The 23,867-nt window shown below is 36.2% G+C and overlaps 1 protein-coding gene across 1 annotated transcript in view; it reads left to right on the top strand.

The window, feature by feature from the left end:
• Nucleotides 1–22,121, top strand: part of LOC150088026 (uncharacterized) — a 276,978-nt gene extending 254,857 nt beyond the window's left edge. Inside the window, exons 20-21 of the mRNA XM_090369988.1 lie at nt 12,453–12,506; nt 21,945–22,121. Of these exons, the coding sequence (XP_090226114.1) occupies nt 12,453–12,506; nt 21,945–22,121 (231 nt within the window). The remainder of the gene's footprint in view (nt 1–12,452; nt 12,507–21,944) is intronic.
• Nucleotides 22,122–23,867: the final 1,746 nt, after the last annotated feature.

The following is a 23,867-nucleotide window of genomic DNA, read 5'->3' as shown; positions in this document are numbered from 1 at the left end:
TTAATGTGTACATTGAGCATAATCATTATCTAATTCCCTAGGTAATTGATCAACCATTGGATCTACATAGACTTGTACACTTATAACTTGTCCAATAATGCCATATTGCCCGTGTTCATATTGCAAACGACGAATCTACATATGTGGTAGTTGTCGTGAAATCAAAAACTCTGTCACCAAATTCAGTTGAGGTAAATGTGTATAATGAGTAGGATACACAGGGCATACAAAACTATTTGATGTTGATATAATAGTTATGCGTTCCTTTTTTAAAGAACTGTAACAAATATTATAAGCATTGAATGTTTTCAATAAGAATTTCTTACGACCTTATAAGAAATTCTTGAAGTATTTTATATGAATTTTTAGGAACTAGTTTCAAATCCATTTTTAAACCATAACCAGCCACATACATTGCAAGTATATCCAAATGGATTATCATCAATTTTTCTTTTGATTTCTTTATGGGCCTTGTTATAATTTATACTGGCATAGTAATGAAAATTTGGGAGTCATCAGTTGTTTTTGTTTCATCCATGGTATTTTCTCATGCTTTGTGTGGAGTTTCAGATGTAGACTGGGATGTCTCAGGATTTTCTTCTAATTTATGTTTCTTATGTTTGCGATATTCTCTCATGCGCTGTACAGCAGTTTTAGAAGTAGGCTGAGAAGTCTCAGGATTATCTTCTAGTTTCAGTTTCTTACATCGCTGATATTCTCTCATACGTTGAGCTGTGCTTTTAGATGAAAGCCATTTACTGTTACTATTGTTTTTCATAATGATGGGACTCACACTATATCTGCCTCTTATTATACACTTTTATAAATTGTTTAAGATGTGCATGCGGACTTCATGTTGACATTCAATTCATTTGAAATAATGTGCAATATATTCTCCAAAGGGACTATAATTTCTGGCATATTATGATTAAACAATTAGGTGAATTGTTTAACCATAATAATATATGTGCATGTAGACTTCCTCTGTGTTGATATTTGATTCGATTCATAACATTATATCTTACATCATATAATAGACTATATTACATCATATATTACAACTTGGGCCATAGACATTATCATATGTTACGTCATTCCACTTTTTTTCATAAATTCAGCTAACCCCACTAAAGAATTTTCAACATCAAAAACTCTTCTCCAACACAGATGATGAATTGCAATAAAACAGCCAATGAAGAAGAAGGAGAACTGCTTGAATTATATGCCAAAGTTGGCATGGATATAGGATGCCCCTTTTTTCTAAAAAACAAATAGATGCAAAAGTGATCAACATAAACAAACAGCCAACAAAAAGCAAGCAATATCCACCTTCTACCTCCAAAACTAAATAATAGATCACATCCTACAATGGAAATGTAGAGAACTACTTAGCAATATTGAAGACATATATGAACTTATCACTTGTTATAACCCAATAGGCATATGTTTGCAGGAAACTAGCTTGACTCTGAAGTATCTCATATTAAAAAAAAAATTATACAATCCAAAGATGAGACAGATTCAACAAACACAGCTCATGGAGGTGTTGCCATTTGGTGGGATCAAGAATTGCATCCAGGACACTGCAGTACATATTGCGTACTCCATCTCATTCACCCTTGTCTCCATATATCTGCCACCAAATCATATATACATTGAAACAGACTTAGATAACCTTATTACACAGATACCAACTCCATTCTTTTTACTAGGCAACTTCAGTGCACACCACCCACTTCACATCACATGGACAAGCGAGGAAAACTACTTGAGACAATAATTGATAAGCACAATCTTACTGTATTGAGCAATGGTCTCCATATATATGTTCACTTTCCTAAAGGATCAACATCTGCAACCAATCTATCCACCTGTTTGCCAGTATTATTTTTTCCTACCATTGATTGGTCAGTAAGTGATGACCTCCAATGCAGTAACTACTTCCCAGTCATCTGCCAAATCAAAACAACCACTTCAGAAACTGAAAGTCAAACAAAATGGAAATTTTCCAAAGCAGACTGTAATAAATATGCCATTCATGTTGTACTTGATATCAAACTTATTGAATCACAGTACGGTAATGATGTAACTGAGTGCTTAACGCAAATACTAACTGCAGCCAAAGTTACCACAATCAGATTTAGGAAAATGAAAACATAAAAATTACTGGTGGAGTGCATAGTGCACCAGTAATTTGTATGTTTTTATTTTCCTACATGTGGTTATGATAACTCTGGCTGCAGTTAGTATTTGTGTTAAGTAATATCAGCTATGACATGGGGCACAGATATACCCTACTTCACTTGTACTGTACGCTTATTAGATCTCGACTGGACTACAGCACTCCTGTGTGTGATTCTGCTAGAAAGAGTGCCCTTGAGTGGCTTAATCCAGTTCATCATTCTGCTACGTTTTTGCACCATTAAAACCAAAAATCATCATCATTCTGGCCTTATGGACAGCCCTTGGAGCATTCCAGACATCTCCTGTTCAAAGTTTATACATAGAAGCAAATGAACAACTGCTTCATTTTAGGAGAAAATTACTACTCCTAACTTATGCAGCAAAAATATGGAGCCAACAAACTCATCCTATATGGCCACATCTTTTTGACCTGCAATTATTTTAACTGAACTATGGTAATAAGCCTAGAGAAAAATAAACCAGTGGGAATAAGGCTGCACAAGAGCTAATAGAATTCTGGAGTGTTCATCTAGATCAGGGTCCTCAACAGGGGTGAAAATTGTTTATTGGGGAGCAAAAAATCATGGGTATTACAATGGTTTGTAGCCTTCCAAAGTTCAACCCTACCCGTCTACATCTTATTCCTTAATATTTAATTTCTCCCATTGGGTTTTATTTTCCCTGAGATAACTGATTTTCAACATATATATATTATATTAGGAGTGAGTGAGAAATTTTGATAAAAGGAATATAGTGGGTGTGATTTAATTCAACCACCTTTGCTTTTTATAGGCATTAAATGTTTAAGTGCTTTCAGATGTAATGTCTCCACAATCCTTGGCTTTTGTGCCTTTCCGACAGCTAAGACCTTTGCAGCAGCGTGGTTTATTTATTCTTTCATTTCATTGGTCAGCATATGAGGATTGGATGGGATGAGAAAATGTTTCAGTCTATTGTTTCTACTTTCCAAGCAACAATTAGTATTGATTTATTGTTTCCTTGTAGAAGTTGTTTATTTTTGATCAGTGCTTTTGTGAGTGACATGGGCTATGAGAGTTAAATAAAAATAGTTTATATTTTATTATTTAATTCTTTGTAGTTATTCAACCCATCACCAATCATGTCAAGCGCTGAAAAAAAGTGTCAATAGTATCTGGATGAAATCTAGCTTATGGTTTATTGAAAGCTCATTTGACTCAAGACAGCCCATGTATCTTATGTGTAATAGATCTTTTTCAAATGAGGCTATGAAACCATCAAGACTTTTAGATCACTTGAAAATAAAACATCCTGATAAAGTTGGTAAGCAACTCCCAGAAATGTTCTGCCACAGTACTCCTAGTATTGGGGTACATACAAGTATACATGCACCTGTTTCTACTCTTAGTTACCCTAACACAGCCTATGTATTTATTTGTTCCACTACAACTCCAAACAGTCCTGGAAATCTCCATTGCCTTGCTTTCTATGCTGCTGCTTATTTTGATAGAAGCAGTGCAACAATCACTTTTGCTTCTGCCTATGGCCACTGTTAACCTTTTAGCTGTGTATCCCCCCCAAGCTAGCAGTTTTCCGACCCACCTAACACTGCCTTGATAGCATCAGCAAATATTCTTGCACCCTTTCTATTTAAGTGTACCCCATCCCTGTAGAAGTAGTCTCTCCTGTCAACAGGAGAGACTACTTCGTGCCTGGGCAGAATTGCAGACACTTTCACATTCAACCCTAACTCGCAACTTTTTTCAACATTGACCTGTACTTGTTGAGTAAATCTGTTTCTACCAGTAAGACAATGAATGTGGGCAATATGGCCACTGCAGCCCTTGCATCATTAAACCCCTATTAACAACATCTCCTACCCTTAATATCATTGGTGCCAACATGTACTACATGTTGGCACAATTGTACAGCACCTATCATCCTTTAACCCCATCTTTTGTGTCCTTAAAGGATGATAGGTGCTCACTACTTTTGCTCCTGGCAGACATACCCTGGTACTATTCCACCTATCTTTCTTATAATATATTACAATATGTTTCCTGTTTCTCTGACAATAAAGTCACTGGCAATAATTACTTCCTGTGTAAGTAGCACATTCTGCCTTAGGGATTGCCAAACTTTTGTCTGATACACAATTGTGAGATCTTGCATTTAGTTGGACATTACACAGCCTGATGGACCCCAAGTTTAATTCCTTCAAGGGCATCCACACTACTCTTCAAGTTCTCATAAACAACCATAAAGGCGCCTCCGTAGCCAGCTGGGCAGGAGCGGCAGTGCGTAGCACACGCTTCTTGATTAGACCAGGGTTCAAGCTCATGACCACCAAATACGGAGGATGCAGAAAGGTCAGGGAATGACCACCGCATATCCCCGGAGCAATATGGCCTTAGTTGCTAATGCTTCTAAAAAAAAAAAAAAACCAACCATCAAATCATCTTTGGATTTGGGAGGTCTCAATGGACTGGAGATATGCAAATGTGTCCCCAATTCACAAAGGAGGATCAAAAGATGACATGAGTAATTGCAGACCTGTTAGCTTAACTTCTTTTTCAAGGGAAAATAATCCATTATTTTCCCTTGGAAATTCTGGTTAAATAAGAAATGCAGGATCATCTGGGCAGGAATGCAATTATACTGCAGTCGCAGCATGGATTTGTTAAGGGGTGATGTTGTCTGAGTAATCTGATTGGATATTGTGATTTTGTAACAAAGGATAAAAAAATAATAATTTTGATATCATATACTTGGAGTTCAGGAAAGCTTTTGGTACTTCTTGATTCGATAAAAGGATGGTTGAGTGGGAGAAGACAGTTATTAATGGACACTGCTCTTCATGGATTAATGTTATTTGTAGACTATCTCAGGGTTTAGTGCTGGGCTTGTTGTTTTCTATTTTTATTAATGATATTGATGAATGTACATCAGGCTTAGTGTTTAAGTTTGCAGATGATATAGTGGTTGGTTAATGACAGTAATCAGGGTAAGCTACTGCAACAAGATCTAGAAAAATTAGGCAGATGGACTGAGAAATGGCAGTGGAAGTTGAAAAAAAGCAAGGTGCTGTATATGGGTAGCAGTAATCCTAGATTAAAATACCAACTATCGCTATACTCAGAGCAGTGGAAAATTAGCATTAGCATTAGTAGAGGCATTTGATGCAAGAAAGCAAACTTATGCAGCATCAGCCAAAAAAAAAAAAAAAAAAAACCCACTTCCACTTCACCCCTCTGTTCGTTCAAAATACCTGTCCAGCTGAGCCTTAAACTTATTTAGGCTATCAACCTCCACCACAAGGGATGGCAGTCTGTTCCACCAACCAACCACCCGCTGGCTAAAGGCAAATTTCCGCACGTCTATCCTACATCTGTCTTTCCTCAATTTGAATTTATGCCCTCTCAGGTGATTTTTCTGAGCTAGAGGAAGAATCCCATCAGCATTGAGCATGCTTAAACCATTCAAGGCTTTATACACCTCTATCAGATCACCTCGCTGGTGCCTAGTCTCCAGACACTGTAATTTGCAAAACTTAAGCCTTTCTTCGTAAGAGCACCCCTTTGTTCCATTCACTAATCTTGTTGCCCTTCTCTGTACTCGTTCCAGCAGCTCTACATCCTTCTTGAAATGAGGCCTCCAGACCTGTATACAGTACTCTAGGTGTGGCCTGACCATTGCCTTATACAATGGAATAATCACCTCCTTATCCCTGCTGGAAAAATTCCTGTATATCATTGACAATACTCCATGAGCTACTCTTGCAGCCCGTCTGCACTGCTCAGAGAACTTCATATCTGCCTGCACAATCACCCCCAAGTCCCTTTCATTCTCTACCACTGTCAGTGTAGTACCACAGAGTTGATACGTTGCTCTGGGGTTGCTGTTTCCCATGTGTAGTACTTTACATTTGTCAATGTTAAACTTCATTTGCCACCTCTCAGCCCATCTGCTCAACCTTTCCAGATCCTGTTGCAGCAGCATAGTGTCAGTAGTGTCCTTGACAACCCTGCCAACCTTTGTATCATCTGCAAACTTGGACATTAAGCTTGATATACCATCATCAATATCATTTATAAATACAGAAAACAACAATGGACCCAACACTGAGCCCTGAGGGACTCCACTAATAACATTAGTCCACGATGAGCAGTGTCCATTGATTACCACTCTCTGTCTTCTCCCCCTCAACCACCCCTTTATCCATAGCAGCAATTTGCCTCCAATGTCACACTGCTCCAATTTGTGTAGCAGTCTTCCATGTGCAACAGTATCAAAAGCCTTTCTAAGATCCAAGTATATAATATCAAAGTTATTCCCTGCATCCAGTTCTTTTGTGACTGCATCATAGTATCCAATCAAATTGGTCAGGCAAGACTTCCCCTTAACAAAACCATGCTGTGTCTGAGCTATAACTGAAGTCTTGTCTAAATGATCCTGCAGTGCTTCTTTAACCAGTGCCTCCATTAATTTTCCTGGAACAGAAGTTAAGCTCACAGGTCTATAATTACTTGTGTCAGCCTTTGATCCTCCTTTGTGAATTGGGGTCACATTTGCACATTTCCAGTCTATGGGTACCTCCCCTGAGTCCAAGGAAGCTCTCATAATTATGGCTAAGGGTTTGCTTACTTCCTTTGCTGCCTCCTTTAATATAACTGGATAGATCCCATCCACCCCGGGTGCCTTTCTTGTGTTTATCTTCAACAGTTTCTCCTCCACTTTACTCCCAGTTATTTCAAGATTCTGTAGCTTACTGCTAGAGTTGAATACACCTCTGGCATTCCCTTTGCTGAATAACTCCTCATGTGTGAATGTCGATGCAAAATATTCATTTAGTTTGTTAGCTACCTGAGCAGGATCATCAACAGTTGACCCATCAATATCAAGTGGACCAATCTGATTCATCCCCTTCCTTTTAGAGTTTACATTAGTAAAGAACTCTTTGCTGTTTTTCTTTGCATCCCTTGCCAAGGATTTCTCGTAATCTACCTTCGCCTGCCTAACCTCCTTTGTAACTTGGTTGCATATCAACTTGTATCTATCATAGGCTTCTGTGGCATGTGTTAATTTGTAAGTATCCCATGCATTTTTCTTCTCTGCCATATGCCTCATTAGTTCATCTGACATCCATTTTGGCCTAAACCTTGAACAATATTTCTTAGTTGGTATGTAAAGCCTAGTAGCTTCCAAGATAAGTTCTTTGAATGCTTCCCATTTTGAATTTGCTGTTGGTAACATCATCAGTTGGTCCCACTGTATAGAATTTAAATACTGTCTCAGTCCATCGTAGTCGCCTTTACGGAAGCAATAACCCTTCCCTTTACCCCTAATGGCAGTTACCTCTTTGAGTAAATCCCACTTCAGCACACTGTGATCACTGTCACCTAGTGGTTCATTTATCTGCAGATTCTTAATGCATGAAGAATCACTGCTGATAATCAAATCAAGAGTATTACTCCCTCTAATTGCTTCCCGAACATGCTGATGTAGAAAACAATCATCCAATAAATCCACAAAAGCCCTGCTAGTGCGTGAGTAACCAGCCCCCAAATTCCAGTCAATATCTGGGAAATTAAAATCTCCCATTATAAGACTCTCTGATTTACTGGCCCACTCTATTTCCCTGTACAGTTCCATATTATACTCATCAGAGTCATTAGGCCTATAGCACACTCCTACTCTCAATTTTGATCTCCCAATGCTTATGTCACACCCAACTGACTCAACACTGCACTGTCCAGCGATGTCGACTGGCTTCACTTCCTTGGTTTTTATGTGTTTCTTAACTAATAGCATTCCCCCCTTCCTATCCTGTCTATCCTTTCTGTAGACGTTGTACTCCCCAAATTGCAGTTCTGCATCCCTTATATCTGTGTGACACCACGTCTCTGATATCCCAACAATATCTGCCTTTGATGTTTTGAGCAATACCTCAAATTCATCAAATTTATTTACTAAACTCCTAGCATTGGTGTACACACAAGTATACCTGCACCTGTTTCTATTCTTAGCTACCCTAACACAACCCATGTGTTTACTTGTACCGCAGTGGCTCCCAGCAGTCTCTGAAATACCATGCATCTTGTTTTTCAGGCTTCTGCTCATTCTAATAGAAGCAGTGCAAGAATCTCTTTCACCTCTGCCAGTGGCTACTGTCAATCTATTGGTCTTTGTCTCCCCCCAAGCTAGCAGTTTTCCAACCCACCTAACACTGCCTCGATAGCATCAGCAAATATTCTTGCACCCTTTCTATTTAAGTGTATCCCGTCCCTGTAGAAGCAATTTCTCCTGTTAACAAGTACAGTCCAGGCTGAAAAAAATTCTACCCCTTGAGCCTTGCACAATCTTTCCAGGGCCGAATTGATCGACAAGGCTCTCATCATATACTCCCTCCTATCGTGTCTGGGCAGAATTGCAGACACTTTCAAATTCAACCCTAATGAAAAATGAAAAAGACCTGGGGAATAATTGTGTAGTCAGGTATGAAGTTCTCTATGCAATGCAGTCAGGCTCCCAGGAGAGCTCATGGTGTTTTGTCAATGATAAACAGGAACTTTGCTTGTAGGGATAAGGAAGTGATTATCCCATTGTATAAGGCAATATTAGGCTGCATCTGGACTCCGTCACCACCAAATACGGAGTATGCGGAAAGGTCAAGGAATGACCACCGCATATCCCGGAGCAACATGGCCTTAGTTGCTAATGCTCCTAAAAACCAAATAACAACAACAACAACAACAGCATCTGGACTACTGGATACAGCCTGGAGGCCTCACCTTAGTAAGAATGTAGATCTGCTGGAATGGGTACAGAAAAGGGGAACAAGATTGGTGAAGGGAATGAAAGGGTGTTCTTACCAAGATAGGTTCGGTTCTGCAAATTTCCACATCTGGAGAATAAGCACCTAAGAGGTGATCTGATGTTCACAGGTTTGCCTTAAGCGAGCAGGTTGTTGATCGTAGGAACAAACGTCTTCCATGTGTTGTTGTTGGAAGTGGGCAGTTTGAATAAATTCAAGAACTGGGCAAATTCTTGGAGAAGATGGACTGGTGGGAGAGGGTTTTTTTTTTTTTTTTAGTTAATGCTTTATAAACTTGCTTTCAGCATTAGGAGAAGGCATATTATGCAAGAAAGCAAGCTTATTTAGCATCAACCAAAAAAGAAAAAACTTCCCATTTCACCCATCCATTCACTCCAAACGTTTGTTTGATTCAGCCTTGAATTTATTTAAGCTGTTAACTTCCACAACAACAGATGGAAGTTTGTTCCAGCAATCAGCTGGCTAAAGGCAAATTTCCGCATATCTATTTTACAACCCTCTTTCCTCAATTTTAATTTATGCCTCCTCAGGTCATCTGAGCAAGTGGAAAATCCCACCAGCATTGAGCTTGCTCAAACCATTCAAGGCCTTATACACCTCAATCAGATCACCTTGCAGGTGCCTGGTCTTCAGACTCCAGATACTGCAATTTGCAGAGTTAAGCCTGTCTTCGTAACAGCAACCATTTGTTCCACTCACTAATCTTGTTACCCTTCTCTGTACTCATTCTAGTAGCTCAACACCTTTCCTAAAATTAGGCCTCTAGACCTGTATGCATACTCAAGGTGTGGCCTGACCATTGCTTTATACAAAGGGATAATCACTTCCTTATCATTGCTAGCAAAATTCGTATATATAATTGACAAGACTGCATGAGCTACTCTTGCAACCTGTTTGCATTGCTCAGAAAACTTCATATCTGACTGCACAATTATCCCCAGGTCTTTTTCAATCTCAACTACCTGGAATGTAGCGGAGAATTTGCATCATATGCTGCTGCTGCTGCTACTACTACTACTAATAATAATCAGAACACCAAGTTGCTGCCTAATTTCTTCACAATCTCTGCACCAAACACACACACAAAGACATCCTCCTTGTCTGTATCATGTCCTTTTCTAGAAAGTTCTGCAAAATTTTGCAAGTAGCACATTTTGTCAGGCCTTGATTCATAAGAGAATTGTCCCTTTCAGTTTTCCCTTGAGCTACAACACTCCTACTACTTTGAACTCATTGCTTTGCTGCTCTAGTCTGGGGCATAATTTCTTTTTAAATTCAGTTTAATTTGACAATACTACACTAAGCTAATATATACCTAAATGCAATAATATGTATTACACTATCAGTTTATGTTATACTATACCATTACATATCACCCACAGGGGCTCACATCTGGTGAGTATGGGCTTGGCCACACCCAGGATCCTGAGCTGGATATCATCATTCTTCTATTTCTTGGTGATTCCTTTCTACTTCTCTCTCTCTCTCTCTCACAGGGTAATAGGGAAATTTTTTTTTTTTTTTTTTGGCTGGTGCTGCATAAGCCTCAGGCTTCCTTGCACCATATGGCTATTAATAATAATAATAATAATAATGTAGAGTTTTAAATTAGTTATAGCTGTACTAAAAGTAAACTTTCTTAGATAAAAACAAAAAAAAATTATATATGCCTTCCTATGTGTCTCGAACATTCGAGCTACTTATTTATCACAATTAAAAACTTATAGTTCTACTACCTTGCACTACACTACTAATGTGCTATGATGTTCAAGCCAGCAATATGGCCTTAGTTGCTAATGCTCCTAAAAACCAAATAACAAATAAGATGTTCAAGCCAAATCACTGATACAAAAGCTCTACGAATATTAAGTCATAACTTACAAAATCTCTTAACTAAATTTATAAATAAGCAAATGAGCATGAATAAAAGTATTAAACTATTTATTGAACACTATTTAATGTTTATTTATTTATTTGACACTTTAATATAAAATCAAAAAGATGGCAAAATTTTTCAAAAAACTTATCTGTTCCCAGGAGCTCAGAATTCTTCATCTGCACAGTTTGTCAACATAGATCACTAGGGGCATTAAAATTGAACAGGGCTAATCATCAACAATAACACATCTCACTGTCAGAGAGGTTAAAATAGGATAGTTTGTATTTAAGGAGCCATGTCCAGTAAGAAGAGTAAAGCCCTGTAGAGAACCACATTATAGTAGCTTTAGTTGTGTTGAATTTAGCATTTGAGTTAGTTTTGTGAACTTTCCTCTAATTGAATTAGTCCAGTGAGTCTGCCCATAAGTGAAGTAGTTCCTTCCAGCTTCTTTTCATTTCAAGTTTAAGATCAAGTTCATTACTGATGATGATTCCTAGGATGCTACATGGAAGGCCTTTCTGAAGGTGGTAACAAAAGCCTTTAAAAGATGATACATAGGTCTATTGGGAGGGAATCAGTGCAGATCTGCAGATCAATAGTCGAGACTGTGTAGCAAGCCCTACCCTAGTTTTTTTTTTTTTTTTTTTTTATGAAAACCCCAAACACGAAAGGTATCAAAACCTATAGTACATAGTACCGTGCATGGGTTGAAGGAGAAGTATGGGGGGAGGGGGATGCCGGAAACTTTGCTCTAGAGACTAAACATGGGTTTCACCACTTCAAGCCTCCAATAAGCAAAGTGGTGGTATTTCACCGGTTGATGAAAGTGTAACTGCTTTGAATTGAGAAGCCCACACCCCATAGGTATTAAAGGGAATGAAGACAGAAAGGAGAGATAGGGTCTTAAAATTAAGACCCCAGTCCTTTTAGATAACTGAATCAGTTGAACAACAATTTTTTTTTTTTACTTTTTTCAGAATGTAAATAAGATGCTAATTGAAAATTAAAAGTATTGTCAAACAAAACTCCACAAGATATTGTTATTATATATAATAACAATATATATATATGTTATATATTATTTATATAACACAAGATAGAGGAAACAGTAGATATAGAGATGTTATTATATTTAACAATGGGTGACCTGTTTGCTGAGATTTTTCACAGCTTTAGATTTATTGGTGGAGACTTTTAGTTTATTAGTAGCCATCCAGTGGAATAGGTCTTCCAAAACAGTATGAGAAATTTGTTATAGCTGACATGTAAATATCCACAGGTAAGGATGGATAAGTCATCAGCATATGCAATAAGTTTGGTGAGGTTAAATTCTCTGGAGAGCCAATCATCTAGACTGATTGACCCAGAATAGAACCCTGCAATAATCTAGTCTGAATCAATACTGGCTTAATAGTCTTTCATATTTGGGATAACCATTTCAAAAATATTTTCCATTAGTTATCATTTTTACTCTGTAAAACTTTTTTTCTCATTTTATTAAAACAAGCATTTATAAAAAAAAAAAATTAATTTGATTCATTTTTAAATATTTGTATTTGTACATTTTTTATATAGAGAAAACTCCCTGTAATTAGAGAAAACTGTCCAGCTTGTTTTGAAGCACCTAAGGTATGTATTAAAGGAAAGACAGTGTGTTTAAAATATCTGACTATCTAATATATCTAATATTTCACAGCACAACTTAATTTTCTTATTTGTGGATGATTATGGCAGCAACCTTTAGATTCATAATATCCTGTTTCTTTTTTTTTTTTTTTTTTGCTTTTATGTGAATTCACTAGTATAGCTTAAACTTCAGAATGAGGCTTAAAAAAGTTTATTTTTGTGTGGGGTAATATCAATATAAATTGATATACATTCCTAAATAAGGATGGGCATATTTACTGCACAGTTTCAGAGTGATTTTAGGTTTAAAACACCTTTAACATGTTAATTGGTGCCTGAGGCTTGACAGACATTTTCAGTTATGTTTTTGTGCTTTTTACTTGAAAGTTTTAAACACCGATGAAACTGATATTCAATTCCAATTTGTGAGTCAAGTGGACCAAATTACACTTCTGGTATATCACCTGCACAATGGTGAAGCTGTTAGCAGCCTTGCATGTACCCCAATGTGCAAGGCCCAAAACACCACATCTAGTATAGTGGAAATAACCATCCAGGTATGAACTAATATAAGTAGGAGTCGAGGTGTGGTGTCCACAATAGAAATTGTTTACCAACATGATTATTTCATGATCGAGCGGAATTTTTTGTAGCTGCTTCATTAAATTTTCTCTGTGTACAGAATCAAATGCTTGCTTGAAATTGATGAAGCACAGATAAAGAGGTTTTTTTCTTATTCCAATATTTTTCTGCAATGTTTAGTGTGGATATTTGGTCTATTGTTGATCTGTCTTTTCTAAATCCTACTTGTTCTTCCCCTATTGTTTCTTCATGTTTTAAGTATTATATTTTGTAAGACCCTTATATTTTATATATATGATTTAAAAGGGTAATGGGTCTATAATTCTGACAATTTTCTATATCTCTTTTTTTCTTTATAGGTACTATTATTCCACTTTTCCAGTCTTCTGGTATATCAGCTGTAAATAAAATTAGATTAAACAATTGTGCGAGGTGTTTTAACATGGCAACACCTCCGAATTTCCATAGTTCTGCTTGGATACCATCATTTCCGAGTGCCTTGTCATTTGGCTAATTGCTTTCTGAACTACTTCTTTTGTTATCGAGGGTGCTTTTTCTCTTCTAAGGCAAGAGTGTTTTTTCCATCCCTTTTAACAGGGTTTGGTAATATTCTTTCCATATTTTTTAAATTTCTTGCGGGTTTCCTGTTTTAATTTTCATTGTCAGTGTTTTTGGGATATGTTTTAGAGAGTTCCTTTTTGCCTCTTTGCACTGCTTTGCTTTGTCTTTCAACCATTTCCTTTTAGCAGCTTTACCTTTTTTCTTGACTATTTTCTTTGTTTAGGATGTTTTTCATTTGTGTTTTTTCGGTCCATACATCTAAAATTTCTGCTGTAATCCAAGGATTATTTGGTTTTGTTCCCAGGGTTTCTATGTCATTTGCATTTTTAGTCATTTGTTTAGTTTTCTCCCATATGTTTTCCACAGATGATGAATAGTTTATATATCTTCTAATTTTTCTTGTAGTGTTTTCCCATAAATTTTCTTTATTTTGTCTTCTTCAAATCGTGATATATTTAATGTTGCTCTATTGTTCATTGGCTTCGTATTTTTAAATTTCCATTTAATTGTTGCTGCTAGCAGTTCATGGTCGGTGTCAAAATCTGTATTTCTAAGAGTTTTAACGTTTTGAATGGATGATTTACAGTTGTTATTTATTAAAATGTAGTCAATGCAGTTTTTGTATTTTGATCTGGTCCATGTATATTTATGTTGAGATCTGTGGTAGAACAGTGTGTTGGTAATGAATAGTTTATTTTCTGTGCAAAAGTTCAAGAGTTCTTCTCGCTCATTTCTATTTCCTAATACGTCGCTGAAGTCTGTTGAAAAGCCTCCAACTTTTGTGTTAAAGTCTCCCATTATTATTAAAATTAAAATATCTTTTTTGTTTTTTTGTGTTATCTATGGTTTCTTGTAGGTCTGAATAGAAGGCAGCTGTCTCTGTATCATCATGTGAGGATTATGGGGTATATACCTTGATTATTTTTATGAAGATTCCTTTTCTTTACCTTTTATTCTTAAACTTATCGTTCTTGAGCTGTGTGGGTGAATTTCTATTATTGAATTTAATAGATATTTCTTTACTATGAAAGTGACGACTACTCTATGTATGTTGTCTTTTCTTGCTGAGTAAAATATTCTTCCTTCTATCATATGCAGTGTTCCTTGTTCTGTCCAATGTCTCTGACATTCCTACGATATCCCATTTGAACTTTTTCAGTTCTTCTTCTACCAATTTTATTTTCTTGGGCTTGTAAAGCAATCTTACGTTTAGCTTTCATTATTAAATTTTATAATAGTAGTAGTAGCATGTGATGCAAGAAAGCAAGTGTATGAGCTTATGCAGCAGCAGCATCAGCCAAAAAAAAAAAAAAATTTCACACAACCATTCCCTCTAAATATTTTGGCCAGTTCCTCCTTAAATTTACTTAACCTATCAACTTCCATAACGACACAATTCCAGCAATTAACCACCTGCTGGCTAAAGGTGAATATCTGCACATCTATTCTACATCTGTCTTTCCTTAATTTGAATTTATGCCCCCATAGGCTTGCAATCTGAACAAGTGGAAGAATCCTGTCAGAATTCAGCATGCTCAACTCATTCAAGGCCTTATACACCTCAATCAGATCACCGTACAGGTGCCCAGTCTCCAGCCATTGCAATTTGCAGAACTTAAGTCTCTCTCTTGGTAAGAAGATCCCTTCATTCCCCTCACCAATCTTGTTGTTCTTCTCTGTACACACTCAAGGAAATCTACATCCTTCCTAAAATGAGGCCTTCAGACCTGTACACAGTATTCAAGGCATGGCCTGCACAATTACTTCCAGGTCTTTTTCATTTTCTACCACCTTAAACGTGGTACCACACAGTTGGTACGTTTCTCTGGGGTTACTTCTACCCATATGCAGTACTTTGCATTTGTCAAGGTTAAACTTCAGTTGCCACTTCTCAGCCCATCTGCCCAAATTTTCTAGATCCTATTGCAGTAGCACACTGCCATTACCAACCATGCTAACCTTTGTATCATCTGCAAACTTCAACACTAAACCTGATATACCTTCATCAATATCATTGATAAATATACAAAACAACAGTGGACTCAACACCGAACCCTGTGGGACTCCACTTAATAATACTAATCCACAAAGAGCAGCACCCATTGATTATCATCCTGTCTTCTCCTACTCAACCATCCTTTTATCCATTGTAGCAATTTACTCTTAATACCATTCTGCTCCAATTTGCACAGTCTTCCATGTGCAACAGTGTCAAAAGCTTTCCTGAAATCCAAGTATATGATATCAAAATTATTTTTTGCATCCAGTTCCTTTGTAACCACATCAATATAAACGATTTCATTTCCATAATACTGAAATTATTTTTTATTAAAACAGCTTTATTCTGCAATTTCCAAAGTTTTTTTTTACCTTTTTCTGTATATTTTTTCTATTCCCCTTCCTCATACAAATTATTTTTCTCAGTGTATAGCTTACCACATTTACATGGTTTTTTTTTTTTTTTTTTGTAAATAATGTGTCATGTTTTCTGTACAAATTATCAAGAGGTCTGAGATCCAGCATCAAGAAAGTAATTACCATGTCTATGTAAAGTATTTTAAGATTTTAAATACATGCAATATTACTGTTTAATGGTATGTTAAAGTTTGAAGTACAAACATATACAGGCGGGCCTCGATTAACGCGATTAATTCGTCCCGCGAGCGCATCGCGCAAAACGGAAACGCGTTAATCGAATATCATAACCAATAGGAAAAATTATAATTGGTACTTGACCTTCTGGAATGTCCATAAAGAATTTTAAATAACTTTTAAATAATACCTTTTAAATAACTTTTTAACTGCGTGCCATGTAAAAGATAATAAAAATTATAGAATTAAATGTTTATTGTTCAAAATATATAATGGAGAAACTAACTATTTGCTACAGAAATATTTGAACACAGTCGTTTGAACAGTTTTGGCTTTCGTTTTTTCATCATACAATTTCCGATAGCCGACAACAAGCTTCTCTAGGCCCTGGCGAAATAACATGCTTCTTTCGATGTTAGGATCAACATCCATTACCGTTTGTTTAAGGTTCTCTGCGATACGAAAGATTTCGCCTAGTTCTTTTACCGTTATCTCCTTTGAGGTAACATTTTCATCTGGCTCACACTCTTTTTCTTCAGCTTCTTCGTGCGCACGTTGTTGCTCTATTTGAAGGAGATCATTGTCACTTAGCTGTTCTAAATGCGAATTCAGTGATTCTCGAACGTTAGCCGCATCCAAGCCTTTGAAACCAAGTTCATTACCAATATTAGTTATGTCTTCAATAACTTTTTGAACTGCATCTTTGAAGCAAGTAAAATCGTTTGCGCAGGGTAAAAGATGCTTCCAAATTGCTCTCATATTGCTGGCTGTCACTTCTTCCCATGCTGCCAGATCTGTTTTCAATGGCCAATCGTATGTTATATTTTTTCCAAAATTCTGGTACAGAAATTGCATTATCTCCTGTTATAGCTTCAAGTGCCTGTGCAAAGGTTCTGCGGAGATAGTAAGCCTTGAAAGTTGCAATCGTCCCCTGGTCCATGGGTTGCAATAACGAAGTTGTATCGCCGGTAAAAAAACAACTTTCACATTTTCATTTAAGTCACCAAGTGCAGAAGGATGTCCAGGTGCATTATCTAAAATCAACAGAGCTTTAAAAGTAAGATTATTTTTCTTGCAATAGGCTTCAACTGTTGGACAGAAATAAGACGTAAACCAGTCTTCAAATAGGGCTTTGGTCATCCATGCTTTTTTATTTGAACGAAAAATGACTGGTAGAGTGCGATGGCTGTATCCTTTTAAAGCCCTAGGATTTTGTGCACGGTACACAAGCATGGGTTTCAATTTAAAATCACCTTCAGCGTTACCTCCTAATAAAAGTTAGTCGATCTTTTGAGACTTTATACCCAGGTTGTGATGCTTCATTTGCAGCCAAATAAGTTTTAGTTGGCATCCGTTTCCAAAATACGCCCGTTTCGTCTACATTAAATATTTGCCGATCGTCATATTCAGCATCCTGAATGATTTTTTGCAATTCTGCAGGAAATTTGGCTGCAGCATCTTCATCAGCACTAGCAGCTTCCCCTGTTACTTTAACATTATGCAGTCGTGCTCGATTTTTGAAACGTCCAAACCACCCTGAACTAGCAACAAACATTTCAGTCTCCCCTTGATATTTTGTTTCTTTGAGCTTAGTAAAAAGGTTAATAGCTTTGCTCTGAATATTGTCCTTAGATAATGGAATTCTTTTTTGATTGTAATCTTCTATCCAAATTGATAAAAGACTTTCCATTTCAATCATTATTAGAGTTCTGTTTCTGGTATTTTTTAAGACAAAAGAAGATGATGAAACTTTACCTTTCTCTTTATATTCGTTCTTACGGCTCGAAATAGTTTGTACGGTAGACTCACTGTATCCTAGATCTCTTACGATTTTCGCATGGTTTGCACCACGTTAATGTTTTTTAATAACTTTTCGTTTTTTTTTATTACAATCACGTTGTTTTTCACTCTTTCTTTTATCCATAATTAACAGGGGTAGAAAATTAGAATTTTTAAATACGTCTGCACGTGACTTTATTAGGTGGAGACAAACAAGTAACACGTCTACTTAGTTGATGGAACACACTGAGGCGGGAAGCAGACAAACGCTTGTTTATTGGCAGTCAGACATTTAGTGCACGATTCGAATCTTTTTCAACTATCAGAAATAAAAGATCGCGTTAACTGGAAATTTTAATCGCGTAAAGTAAAAAATGGTATCATTTTTTCCAATCGCCGTAACTGAAAACCCGTGTTAATCGAACTCGCGTTAAGCGAGCCCTGCCTGTATTAATATTGTGTTTGCAATTAAAATTTTACCCTGTTTAGTCTAATAGTTTCTGAATAGTTAACCTTTTTAAAAATATATGCAGAATGAAATTTACTTTTAGTAAAAATGCTTGCTTAATAGTTTGTATTTAGGTCACATCTTAACCCATTATTGAATTGAATTTAAAAGAAAAATGCCATTTTCTTGCTTAATATCAGCTAAAAGCATTCAAATGAAGGACATTGTAAAAAATTTTTATTCAAAACACTCCCCGGTTACAGAAAAAAAGTACGCCCCAAAAATGGAATGTTGGCTGAGAATAAGAAATATTTAGGAAATTAGACAAAGAAAAAAAAAAAATTTATTCAAAATCAAACAATGGTGTTTTACACTATGTATCAAACATATAATAATAAAAAAGTCATTTTGTGTGAAAGGGAATAAAACATATGTCGTGTAGGGGTACATCACGTGTTACAAAGTCTCTTTTTTTACCACAAAAAGCACATCTTCGTTGTGTCATTATTGGAACTATCAAATGTCCATTGCCATCAAATCTCACTCATCCACCTAGAAGTTTAGACTTTTGTGGACCCAGCCTTTTTGAAGCAGAAGTTGTTTTAGAAAGGTAGGCCAACACTACTTTCCTGCATACATCCAGAAGCGATACATTTTCTTGAGAATTTGTAATTTGATACAATCACCAAGTGTTGACAATGCATATATCTAGGAGTTGTGTGAATAATGACCACCACCATTTTTTTTTGAACAAATTCTGATTCGATAAAGTGAAACTTGCTTATCTAACATATGTGAATTATATTCTTGTATGACCTTTGGTATAGGAATTTGAATTCTGTCTTTATGGGAGTAATGTCTTGTTTGTCCTAATGGCTCAATGCAACTGTAATTAGTGGCAAGTGAAACCGGTGTATTATCATTCCATTTTAGCACAAGTACTTCATTTGATTGGTCGATTCTATAATGAAAATAGCCCCAATCCTTCTCTTTTTCCATTTGCTTGCTAGAAATCAAAGGACACTTTTGTGTTCGGTTTTCTCGGACTGTGCCGGTTGCTTTCATTCTCAGCTCTCTAAGGTGGCACATTATTTCATGGCTGGTGAAGAAATTGTCGAAAAACAGTTCATGTTTTTCATATTGGTCAGTAGGTATTGATGAAATTAGGTTTGTAATAACTCGAACTTCCAACGGTCCCTCCATTTTCTCAGTTTTGCCACAATATGTTTCAAAATTATATAAATAAACGCTTGAACTACATAAACACCAGAGTTTGCTTTAGTATATCAAAATATGCTAAAGCAAAAATATGGTCGTACTTTGAACATTTTGTCGTTTATATCAAGGCGTGAATCGTCTTCTTGGCATCGCATTGTATACTAAAGGTATACCATCATCCGGAGCTTGTTCTCAATTCATCGGCACTAAGAGAAAAATTTGGGTCATTATTTTGTTGTGCGTACAATGCACTGTGCTCTACTATATGATCAATAATGTCTTGAGAAAAAAAACTCTTCAAAAATTTCAACTGCTGTTTTACAGTATAACAGAGGTGTAACAGTTTCAAAATTATTTTGGGGTGTAAACTATTCGTCTCAGTGTACTGTATTTCATTCTTTGTCCACTCTGGTGTTTTTCCTTTTATGTGACTTGTTTTTGCACTGTTTAAGAAATTGATTTTTTGTATTTATTGCGAGATTCTGATAGGCTTGAAACGCTTCCTGATGTATCTTCATTACACGGAAGATGGTTCGTCACTTTACACAGCTTACGTTTTTTTACAGCCAGTGCATTGTCATCGCTGCTCAATTCATATTCGTCATTTATAGGTGTAAATAACTCTAGGGTACCTGCAACATCTTCCACTTCTCCTTCAAGATTATTTTCTTCAAAATTCTGTGTCAGTTAGCTCATCAGGATCTGGAGGAATGATTGGAACATCAACATCATCATTATCCATGTCTTCCCAAAATGCAGGATCTGCAAACATTTCCTCTATCTCTTTTGTAGTTAGATATTTTCTAACAGTGTACTTTCCACCGCTCATGGCTTTGTTATATAATATTTTTACAAAGGTAAACCACTAAAATTTCGTTTTGACTCGAGAAACATCCACGTTTCTTGAGTCAAAACATCAAAAAAAAAAAAAAAAAAAAAAGGGACATCAACATACATAATAGTGTAGGTGGCTTACCCTTTTAGTTGAATCACAAAAAAGCAACTGTTCTAGAATATATTTTTAGAGCCCTTAGTGTTTGAAAAAACAGAGAAACTTTTATACACTTATCATTCTTATGACACACACATGCTCGAAAACAAAAAACTTGTGCTTTCTGTCCCAACTTTTTGTATTTCAGCGCCATCTGACAATAAACGCCGTGATTATAGATCAGTTTCAAACTACTGTGCTGCATGTAATCCAGTTTTCTGCATTTCCATTATTTTTATTAAAAGTTGCGTCCCATAAATGGGACAATGGCTGTTAATGGGCTAATAACATGATGTGCTCTCTTATAGTTAGCAGAATACTAAATATTTAAATAGAAAAATAACAAACACAAAAGGTTGGTGCCCCTTAGCCATAGCCCATTTAGCCTGGTGTTTCAAGCAGTCCTGTATTCATATAAAACATTTAAGTAAATTTATTTTTTTAGTATAATGCAGTTGGCTTATAAATTGGATGTTAAAGTTGTTACCCATTGCATCACTGCTGTTCTGCCCATTTTATGGAAATTTTCAAAAATGTGTATTTCAGAAGGTCAGATTTATGAAGTTTTACTATATTATGCTTTAATTAAAAGTTAATAGTATTTTAAAATAATATGCTTGAAAACTGTACAAAGCCTGGTCTCTTCACTAAGCAGTATCAATAACTTTGAATGATCCAGTATTTTAAACTATCTGATTGCCATTATGTATGTTCTTTGTAACAACAGTTCACAACAGGAAGAACTTAGTTGCATCTCTCCCTGACCACACCCCTCTTCTTTAGCCTGTAATGCCTTCCTTTCAGTTATATTCCTTAACATATCCTCCTTCAGTACATGCTCAATCCAATTCTTTCTTTTCTTTATAGCAATTATGTCTGAGTTCTTGTACCCTCCTTTTTCATACCTAATCCTATCTATCTATCCATATCTTTTTAAGCCTCCTTCATAACTACATCACAAAAGCTTCAATTCTTCTAATATTTCTCTTCTTTAATGCCCATGTCTTAGTTCCAGTAAATTGTGATGCTCCATACAAAACATTTAACATTTTCCTTAACTTCATATACAATCATCTCATTGAAATTGTAGTTCTAATTTCCTGACTAAACTATCTGATGTTGAATTAATATTAATCAGCATTTGCTGTCTATCTTTAATGCAGTTTTTTCAAGTATTTATTTTTGTGTGTTAATAAAAAAAAAGGGGGAGGGGAGGGGGGGAATAAGGTGTAATAGTTGGTTACATTATATCATACTTTTATTTCATTAGGAACGACACCGAACTAAACAACTCCTAGCTGCTCAAGAGGTAATGTTCCCTCTTCTCTTTGTTAGTTTAAAATCAGCCCTTCTTCCCTTAATGGCAGTTAATCGTACAGGTATTGAGGGCAAACTCACTCACTTACATATAAATGAAATTGCATCAAATGATGATGATGATATGTGATAAATGTATTGTACTTTACAAATGAATTATATAAAAATCAAAGAAAAGAAAATATGCTTACGTCTTATTTCTTACCATGTTAATCCTACACACTTAAAAACCAACTGTTGAATTGTACAGTATTACTTCCTGTAACACAATCTTATTATGCTAATATATTGTAATTGATGGAATAACTAGATGAACAAGTTAGTGTAAAGCATCATTTTAGTTTGTAGTAAATCATCGAATTAGGTGAAATGGTATGATTTTTGTTATGTCTCATATTGCGAATGAACTAAAATGATGCTTTGCACGAACATGTTCATCTTGTAAATTTCCCATAACATGAAGCTTTCGTGCCACGGGAAACTCTAAAAGCTTTTTCTGGAATAACTCAAATTAATATATTGAGCATTAACTTGGCCTATGTATTTTGTGACTGGCAAGATTTCAACTGAGATAATTAAATGCTATGGTTGTAATACTAGAATTTCTTTATTCATTAGAGTCCTCGGGATGCACTCACTTTTCAATTAATACTACTGAATTTTTTTTTTTTTTTTTATGTGATCGTTGGCAGCTTGTTTCAAGAAGTTGCTGATCTAGCGATGAGAGTTCTGATCTGCAAGGAGTTTGAATTTATTGAATCTCAACTGTTCTTAGTTAATACGCACTTGCGTGTGTGCACACACACCAATTTATTCACTGTTTTAAATGAATAAATTTATTCATTTCAGAGACCGCAACTTTTATAAATGAAATCAGCAAATCATCGGTATGCTTAACTTTTTGATCTGTGGTAATCTCAATTTATTGAATCTGAACCATTTTGAGTTTCTGTGCAGTATAAAGTTAAAACTGTGATTATTTTAATACAGTTGGATCTCCATATTCACGAGTGTGATGTATCAACACTTCCTGCGAAAATGTGAAATCTGTACTCTCGCCCAAATAGCCCCAGATGTTTTCTACATATGCCTAAACACTTACGCAGCCATTTACAATTAACAGATAAATGTGTTTGAAATGTTTTGTGTTTTACAATAATAACATTTTAGACCCATGTTTCAAAAATATAGTACTGTATCAAAATTTTTTTACCTAGTTAAGAACAAGGCATGCACCAGGGTATTCACCACAGGATTCAGTACTCCTCAGTAGTAGGGGTCTCAGAGGCTGGAGAAGAAGCAAGGTTGGCTGATGTCGAGACTTCTAGTTTGGTGGTACGGGGAGTTTTAGGCATCGATGTAAAAGTTGTCCTTTTTGGGAAAATTGTGATGGGAAGCTGCCTTTTTTTTGTTTGAACTCATTGAACATGGCTGTGAGTAGTGTTAAAATATCGTCGAGGCTTTCCTCAAACTTCATTGCATGAATCATGTTATTTTATTCGTAGAAGCCCACTAGGCATTTGACATCACGCATTACATGCGCTAGATTTTCCAAGTCGAACTTCTTCAACCTCCGAGTTGGAACAAACAAGCTCAAGTTCATCATCCGTTAGTGTTGTTGCCTTTCCATCAATTAAATTGTTGATCTCCTCCTCCAAGTCCTTGAAACCTACGCCCCTATTCTCCTGGCCAACTCCTTTATTTCTGCGATGGTTTTCTTGCGCTGTTCATCTGGACCAAAGTCATGTACAACCTCAGGCCACAAGTTCTTCCAAAGGGCGTTTACAGACTTATCCTTGATGCCTACCAAAGCATGTTTTATTAGGAAGAGACTGTCAGCTATGATGAAACTGAATTCCAAAGCTGAATAACGTCG

Source organism: Mastigoproctus giganteus, chromosome 3 (assembly GCF_048544385.1).
Source record: "Mastigoproctus giganteus isolate SK-2022 chromosome 3, ASM4854438v1, whole genome shotgun sequence".
In the NCBI taxonomy this organism is placed as follows: Eukaryota; Metazoa; Arthropoda; class Arachnida; order Uropygi; family Thelyphonidae; genus Mastigoproctus; species Mastigoproctus giganteus.
The sequence above is the reverse complement of the archived record's forward strand: the minus strand, read 5'-3'. Positions and strand labels throughout refer to the sequence as shown.